The sequence below is a fragment of the Aythya ferina genome, assembly GCF_964211825.1.
Source record: "Aythya ferina genome assembly, chromosome: 19".
NCBI lineage: Eukaryota > Metazoa > Chordata > Aves > Anseriformes > Anatidae > Aythya > Aythya ferina.
Window position 1 is genome coordinate 13,093,495 of NC_140309.1, and position 9,034 is coordinate 13,102,528.

General features: G+C 41.1%; 1 protein-coding gene across 1 annotated transcript; it reads right to left on the minus strand.

Moving 5' to 3' along the window:
• Positions 1 to 677: 677 nt before the first annotated feature.
• On the minus strand, positions 678 to 6,092 carry TEKT1 (tektin 1; the record flags this gene model as incomplete). Its single annotated transcript, XM_084493533.1, has 7 exons — positions 678 to 1,032; positions 1,316 to 1,512; positions 2,161 to 2,383; positions 4,400 to 4,543; positions 4,956 to 5,084; positions 5,354 to 5,519; positions 5,903 to 6,092. The coding sequence occupies 7 exons, from the start codon at positions 6,090 to 6,092 to the stop codon at positions 873 to 875; spliced, it is 1,209 nt and encodes a 402-aa protein (XP_084349659.1). The 3' UTR covers positions 678 to 872.
• Positions 6,093 to 9,034: the final 2,942 nt, after the last annotated feature.

Consider the following 9,034-nt stretch of genomic DNA (forward strand, 5'->3'; position numbering starts at 1 on the left):
ATGATGAATGAATTCTTTAGATGGCATTAGTAAGGGATTTAAATCTTGCTGGTGCTGCCTCCAAAAGGGAAATACCATTACAGCAAGAGACAGGCAAGGAACAATTTTACTATCCCCTGGATTAAAATGTTGGATTTGAGAACCAAATGTGTCTCCTGCATCATTTATCCTTGTAATTTCTTTGCTTTCCCTCACCAGAACCAGAGGAAGCCCTTTCCCAGCCTTTACATGCACCTCCAGTAAAATCTAGCCCCTCCACTTTACTCAGCAATTCCCACTGTAGAGTTTCAAACACCTCACAATTGAAGGCCCTCTGATTGTTTCTGTTTTACAAATAGGGAAACAGAGATACGGGGTGAGGAAATGATTAACCCCAAATTAACCTTGGCTTGATCTTGACTCAGTTGCCATCAGATACCCCATCCAATGTATCACCAGTCCCTAGTTCCTATTGAGTTTAACATACACACTGTCCAGTTCTTAACAGCAGGTGTTAAGAAAAAAAACGTACCTTGGCTAGTCCTACCCATGGTGCTTCTACCCACCCCTCCCATTTGCCCATCTTTCCAGCAAGTGCCTTATGTGGAAACACCTACTTAAACTTCCACAACTTCTGTACCTCTCAGTGGCAAAAGATATCATCAGTTGCACATGAGATAAATAACATGGAAGGCACATTCCTTCTTATTCTGGAACTTTATTGCCAAGTGGGAGATTTCATCAGGCATTCTAAAGCATAGAAGTAGCTGTAAATACTAGGTCTGTTTTAATTACCTTACACATCTAGAACGAGAAGACAGCATTAAGACAAACCAGTAAATCTGGAAGTTTGTCAATAAAAATCTCACCAGGAGTTGTTCAGGAAGATGTCTTCAAAAGTTGTTAATGCAAACAGACTCTCTCATCTGCATGCAGAGCACTTCATCAATGTATAATGTATTTGCCTTGACTTGGATCTCCTCCTCCAAGGAAAGCTGTCGTCGGCTCAGACCTTTCAGCTCTGTCTCAGCCTGTGCCAATGTATCCTTTAACCTAACAGGGAAAATATAGACACACATTATTTGAGAATACATGGACATTTTGTCATATGGGATAAGAATTCCAAGTGGGGAAAAAAAAAAGAAAAAAAAAAAAGAATGAGGATTCACAGTGAGACTCTATCCAGACAGCTTACCCTAAAATGTGCTACCCTTAAGGAAAAAGCAGTTCCCAACCTTTCAGGGAGGATAGCTGGGACCCAATGTTACTGTGACTATTTAACTTAACCCATTAATATATACCACAGTTTTCCCACTCTTTCATCATTTCTACTTGCCTTTGAATATTGTTTGTAATCTCTTGAACTTCACTAATCAACTTGTATTGTACTGTATCATAACATAATTCCACATTGGGACGATGGTTTCTTGCTTCCAAGCGAGTTTGAACCACTTTAACAGGTCCTTCTTTATCAGCAATTGCTTTCTTTAAGGCTGCAATGTTCTTCTCCTGTAAGGCAGTCTCATCCATCACCTTAACAAATCCAACAGAAGGAACTGCTGCACACTGCCTCGTACAATGAGCGAAATCATCAAGATCTTTAATAGCTATAGTAATAGCAATCACAGTAACACTCATTATGTTTAGGTTTTATTTTACTAGAGTATTTTTACAGGTTGCCCAGGATTATGGTTCCTTCACTGGAGAGGAGGTAACATCATTCTAAGTGAGACTAACAATTTAAGTTCAGCAATTAACTCTTAACATCAAGCCCAGTTTTTATGCATTGAACTTCAAGCACATTGGCCCTGATTTAATAAGCTATTAGGCTTTTACATCACAATCGTGAAAACCCTGTAGGAATACCATGTATCTGAAAATCACAAGGGAAATCCCAACTTCACTGAAGCCTAAGCATTTCCATTGAGTGAATGCTTTCAGAAACAATTTACCTCTGTATCAGTGCACATAGAGCTGGTTCAATAAAATCTAAGCTGACTATTATGGGGGTAGAGGGTGGAGGTGGGGTACAGATGGTGGTGGGGGAATGTGGCAGTTCTTGCCAGTATTATGAAGGTAAAATTCTTAACTGCAGTAGCTCAAGACACCAGATTCAGTAAACTGGCTGATAACCCATGCCCATTGTTTTCATCTTTTCACTGACAGACTGCTATTACTTACTGATGCAAGGAGTATTTCTAGCTTGTGCTTGGCATCTCTGACTTCCTTCACCCTGTTTCTAAAAGCAACATTGACCATCTCATATTGCTTGTGCATGTCATTCGCTGTCTGGGAAAGGATGCTGTCAATCATTGCCCTTAGTGACAGTGAGTTGTTTCTCTGTTTGTCAGCCTTTTCAACATTTATGTTTGAGAAATCTGTCCAGTCTTCAGGGCTAATAAAACTGAAAGAGATTCAAAATAAAAGGTCATTGACTGGTAGCATCAGGCCATCTGTGATTTTGTAAATCTGTAATTGCTCCATAAAACCAAATATGAGTGCTAAAAAGAACAAATCAGTACTATAAAGCAGTACTATTAACTGCATGCCCCAGTGAGTGCTAGTTTTTCTGGGAATTAAACAGATACAAAATAAAGACCCGCTCTGTCACAAACATTTCAGAAAGAAATAGGGGTAGTATGGAAACCATTTTGATAAAATCACAGAGCAACTTTCTTTTTACTTTCCTTTCCTGATAAGGGAGGAAGGGGTAGACACAGATAATAAGCAAAGTTTCTTGGAACACCTTTTGTTAATGAAACTTTTTTTACTAAAATAATTATGTTACTATTAATAATAAGTAACTATTCACATAACACCTTCACTTACTCTCTTGCACAGTTCAGTTCTACATATACAAATAGTGAATTGTAGCAATAGTTGCAAAGCCAACCCCCAGGTGTATCACCAGAAGTGGAGGGTCATACTTGTGCCCCAGTGGCTTGTAGGCAGGTATTTGGAAAGTTTCTCAGAGGTTTATTTGTTTCATTGGGTGTGTTTATAAACCTGTAATCATCATCTGCATACAGCATCAAACACTGTTCTGGGTGTGGTCTGAGTTACACAATCCGTTGTTGATGTCCCCTGGTGTAGTAGTGGCAAGAACCAGCAGTGTCTTGGTGTTCCAAGTGTGTCAGTTCTTGCAGAGTCAATAGCTTCCTCAGGAGACTGTTTCACACACTACATAGCCTGTTTCTTCTCACCAACCTGTTCTGTAGTAGCTGTTTCTCCATCTAAACCATTCACACTTTATTCACACAAAAGGGGCATATTTGACAGGTTAAAAACTGAATTATAAATTAACCCCACACCTCATGTGTCCCAGTCCAGCATTCTACCAACTACGACATCCTGGGAGAGGAAAGGAAATTATATCAGTTAATCTATTCTGGTTTTAAGCAATGTATGAAATTTGCTCTAAGTAACTGTGAGCCTCAAAAACTTGTAGTGTACTGCAGTTCTCTAGAAACATGATTATTGTGGCTTATTTCACTGACATATTACACAGATACTAAAGTGATGGACAGAAGTATAAAAAAATATACAACAGACTGATGATGAACAGCTAGTCTGTCTTACACATAGTTACTTACATATAGTTACAACAACCTCCTGCAGTGCTACAGGCCTGGGGGAGAGTGGCTTGAAAGTCATGCAGGAGAAAAAGATCTGGGGGTGCTGATTGATGCTCACCTGAACATGAGCTGCCAGTGTGCCCAGGTGGCCAAGAAGGCCAACAGCTTCCTGGCTTGTATCAAGAATAATGTAGCCAGCGGGACCGGGGAGGTGATCGTTCCCCTGTACTCAGCTCTGGTGAGGCCAGACCTTGAGTACTGTGTTCAGCTTTGGGCCCCTCAGTACAAGAAGGACATCAAGGTCCTGGAACATAGCCAGAGAAGGGCTACAAAGCCGGTGAAGGGCCTGGAACACAAGTCCTATGAGGAGCAGCTGAGCAGGGAACTGGGGTTGTTTAGTCTGGAGAAGATGAGGGTCAGGGGAGACCCCATTGCTTTCTACAACTACCTGAAAGGAAGGTGTGGGGAGATGGGGGTCGTCCTCTTCTCACAGATAACTAGTAACAGGACAAGAGGGAACAGCCTCAAGTTGCAAGAGGGTAGGTTTAGGTTAGAAATCATGAGACATTTATTCTCAGAAAGAGCAGTCAGGCATTGAAATGGGTTGCCCAGGGAAGTGGTGGTGTCACCGTCCCTGGGCGTGTTTAAGGAAAACTCGGACCTGGTGTTTAGCGACACAGCTTATTGGGTGACATTGGTAGTAGGGTGATGGTTGGACCAGATGATCTTGAAGGTCTTTTCCAACCTTAATGATTCTAAGATTCTACTTTAATCTTGCTATTTCTGGAATGGTTCAAACTAGCTGTATAGTTAGCATACATTTGCTGAGCTAAATAACCACTTACTTTCCTTCTATTTTCACTGCATTATCAGCATATCTGACATCAGGAGTGTTGTTTGTCAGGCTAGCACAGTAACTGTCAATCTTCGAAGCTGTGAATTTATCCTTCAGATCCATTTCCAGGTTGTATTTTGCAGAACGGTTTAGTCTAGAAGAAGAAACAACAAGACTCTAAGCCAAAGCTTAAGCAGAAGTCTCTCAAACATGCATGTGAGAAGAGGTACATTAGTCAATGCAAATGCTGTTACTGAATTTTTCATGCATGAACTCTTAGTTGTAAAGTCACAAAATCTAGAGCATGGTGCTAACTCCATGTGAACTGATGATATAATCTCCACTGGAATTAAATGCACAGGACTGGATCCTGGGAAGACCAGGGATCGTGTCGAAATGCTTTCAGTTCTAACAGAACTTCTCACAATTAAAACTGAACTTCTTTAACTGTTTAGAACTGAAAGTAACCTTGGTTCTGTGTTCAGCCTGATGCTTCAACTTCTCAGGGTTATGTCTGTCCTACTTTTCAGATAACCAAAGTTAAGTTATGCTCTTTGCCACTGTACCTGATTTGCTCAATGGTTTGTTCCAATGTACGTTCAAGCAAAGCAATTACCCCCTGTAAGACTTCAACTTCTGTGACCAGTTCCTGTTCCACTTCATCATGCACCAAGTCAATCCCAACTCGCCTCTGCCTAAATAAAAAGAGGAAAAGCCATCAGTCACATTGTTCAAATACCTACTGATAACAGTGGTGAGAGCCCAGCATATCCAAAGTCTTTCTTTGCCACACTGGTAATCCGTCCTTTAAGGGATTGGGTCCCCAGTGTTAAAACACATAAATCAGACCATGACTCTGCTGCAGAAGCAGCCCCTCAGTTTTCAGCCTTTTAAATTATTTGTTAAAAGTTTATTACCTAGATTTTTTTTCTCACTCCCTGAACACTTTTCTTCTTAATCTCACCTGTTCAGGAGACACTTCTGGGCAATGACAAGTGGCTCTTTGCAACTCTCCAAGGCTTTCTCCAGCCTGGTCTTGAAAGTCAACAGTACCTCTGTCTCATTAATAATTTGTTCAAGTTTGTTATCTAATTCTTGCCTCCAGAATTTTATTTCTTCCAGTCTCTGCTCTGCAGAATGAAAGTTACAAACATCTATTAATACAAGCTGCTCTCAAACGCTAGAGCATTGTGAGTCAGATCTTAGCTACAGCTAGAAATAGACTCAGTCCACTGCAGAGTGAGTTTAGTGCTGGAGGCTGATGTGTGGACACAGTTTTACAACACTGTGTCAGGAGGTTGGGGTGAAATAGCTTTCTGCACATTTTAGACAGGTAATTTATTTCATATAAAATAAAGAATCCACCTAGAAATATTTTGATAATGTTCTGTATTTTTCCATGAGATCAGATAACATGGCATTGACATATATTCCTACCCAAAATCACCAAATTTTTTAAGTCCAGCCTAAACATATAGCTCAGATGATACTTGCAGAGCACACATGGGATTACCTATTTTCTTGTTGACATCACTTTGGGTTTTCTGAGTTGTCTTTTCTATTTCATCCACCAGCCTTTGACTCTCAGCTATCATGCGCTCTGAACTGGATTTCTGAGACTCTGTACTGGCACACTGCATCTTGTTTGCGACATGCCATTCGGAAGGATGAAACTTCGGTGGTGCTTGAAACAGTCTGGACATTTTTTTTGAAGGGTTCTGAATATAACACAGGTCAGTTCTTGGAATGTGGAACCTGAAATCAGGAGTAGCATTATATTTGTCTGCAGAAGCAAGAAGGGATGAATACGGTCCAGGAGGGTAGAAAAAACATCTTGCCCCTTTTATCTGCAAAATGACACAGATATGAAAAGAAATAATTTCTTGCTCAAGGTTCCCCAGGAGTTTGCTAAGATGTGGAGGAGAGGTTTTGATGTGGGAGAATGAAGAACCGAGAATTTGGGAACGGAAACTAGGAGGAAAGAGAGACGATCAGAGAAAGCTGAAAAAAAGTGAACTAGTATAAAAGTTAAATAATGTCCCACAGGTTGTAGAAGTAAACATGCTTTAAGAACATGGCTGGAGAGATGCATAAACTCTAGACTGCAAAACAAACAAGCAAACAAACAAAACTAACAGACACTAAAAAAATGTGAAAAAGGAACCTTAAAAATTTGAAAACCAGATAAAAGAGGAAACGGAAAAGCCTAGGGAGTGCTAGAGGAGAACACAGAACAAAGCCTACTTGTGACTCTTTTAACATAGGGTTAAACAGATGCCCAAAATATATGCAAAGTGACAGCAATTTGACTGAATATCAATTTTCCTATTCTTGCACTAAGTTTATCCAGTGCTTCTGAGATAACGCCTCTCCACAGGGACAGCATACACTCACCAACACACGGTTTTGCCCACACACTAGCACAGGTATCGTTAGACATCACCACCCCCCCCCCACACACACACCTTTCTCCCTCACACACCTCTTGGCTGAAACTGCTCCTGGCCTGGATTGTTCGTTCCCAAGGACAAATCCTGGCTAAGCAACACGTCCTCGCTTCCCCTTCACTGGGGGGTTTGTTCACAGCTTTCTTCCAGCCTCAATCTTCACGGCAGCAGCACAGTTCGTTTTTAAACGTGAGACAAATCCTGCAGGAGGGGGCTCAGAACGTCAGGGCAGGTAAACAAAGCAGTTGCTATGGGAAGAGCAACGCTGCCTCCAGCAACCTGGCCAGCTACTGCTATTGCACCAAGTGCTTCCTTTCACCCTTTGCCAGAAAAAATAAAAATAAAAAAATTCTTTGTCTATTAATTGAAATGGCTGTCACAGCTTTGGACAGTAATTTTTGAAGGATTTATTGAAGAAAAACATAAAGATTCTGAAAACAAATGAAAGGTGTGTTAAATACCTAACCAAAATGTCCGTCATTAAATATTTAGCAGTATTCTTTAACCACTCAATTTTCCTGGCAACTATGTTCTTTCCTTACCTGAGACAAAAGAGAAGAAATGGAGGAGACAAAAGAGCATTACATTAGATGCTACAGCTGGAGCCTTCTCTTCCCCAAGCTGAACACCACCAGCTCTCAGTCTTTCTTCATAGGAGCGGTGCTCCAGCCCTTTAATTGTCTTTGTGGCCTTTCTCTGGACTTGTTCTAATACATCCATGTCCTTCATGTGCTGGGGGGCCCGGAGCTGTACACAGTACTCCGGGTGGGGTCTCACAAGAGCAGAGTAGAGGAGCAGAATCAACTCCTTCAACCTGCTGGCCACGCTTCTTTAGATGCAGCCCAAAATACAGTTGGCTTTCTGGGCTGCAAGCGCACATTGCCAGCTCATGTTGAGTTTCTCATCAATGAACGCCCACAGGTCCTCCTTATCAGGGCTGCTCTCAATCCATTCTGAGCCCAGCCTCTATTTGTGCTTAGGATTGCCCTGTCCCAGATGCAGGACCTTGCATTTGGCCTTGCTGAACTTCATGAGGTTTGCAAAGGTCCACCTTTCAGACTGTCTAGGTCCCTCTGGATGGCATCCTTTCCCTCCAGCCTGTCGACTGTGCCACACAGCTTGGTGTCACTGGCAAATTTGCTGAGAGTTCACGCAATCGCACTGTCCGTGTTACCAACAAAGATGTTATCAGCACCAGTCCCAATACTGACCCCTCAGGAACAGCACTTGTTACTGACCTCCACTTAGACATTGAGCTGTTGACCGCAACTCTCTGAGCGCGACCATCCAGACAGTTCCTTACTCACCAAAAGATCCATCCATCAAATCTCTGCATTTCTAATTTAGAGACAAGGATATCATGGGGGATAGTGTCAAATGTTTTGCACAAGACCAGATAGATGATGTCAGTTGCTCTTCCCCCATCCACCAATGCTGTAACCTCATCATAGAAGGCATCCAAATTTGTCAGGCATGTAATACTGTCATTCCATACGTCTGTCATGCTCTTGAGGAATGGAATTACTAACTTCTTTGTAGATTTGAAATGCAACGCCTGAGTTCCTCAATAATTACCCAAAAGATTAAACTGGAAATATAGCAAAAGAATTTTCATTTGCAGTCTGGAGGTTGGAGCTGCAGATGCTGTTGTTATTGGCTATTCAATGAAAACTATAAAAATAAGCAGAATAAATACTTGATGCAGGTTCTTCGATTTTACTCACACTTTGGCAACTACTACATTTTAGCTAAACAAGTGTGCCTGGCTTTATTGTACTCTGAAGTACTTCTCTATCGGCTTTCTTTTAATTTGACCTCAAGAAACTAGGCAAGATGTGTACAAATTTACTCCAGTGTGCAATATTCCATAGCTGTGAGGTACCCCTGAAGTTTTCCACAAGTACAACTGGTGTTACTATAGTGAGTAATGAGATCTCTGTGATTTCATACTAAACGCTGTGAAACAGAAACTCATGGTCAAAATCACACAATTTTATACTTACATCTTTGCTTTAAATTCTTTCAGGTGAAATTCATTCGTGATTGGTCCTCTTTAAATCCAAAGGTCAAGTTGTTGATTTTTTTTTTCCCCAGTAGTGTCTTTGAGATTGTTCAGGAACAAGGCATACTCATATACCAAAATTCATAATTCTGACCTATGAATTTTTATTTATTTATTTTTAGGAGAAATCAAATGT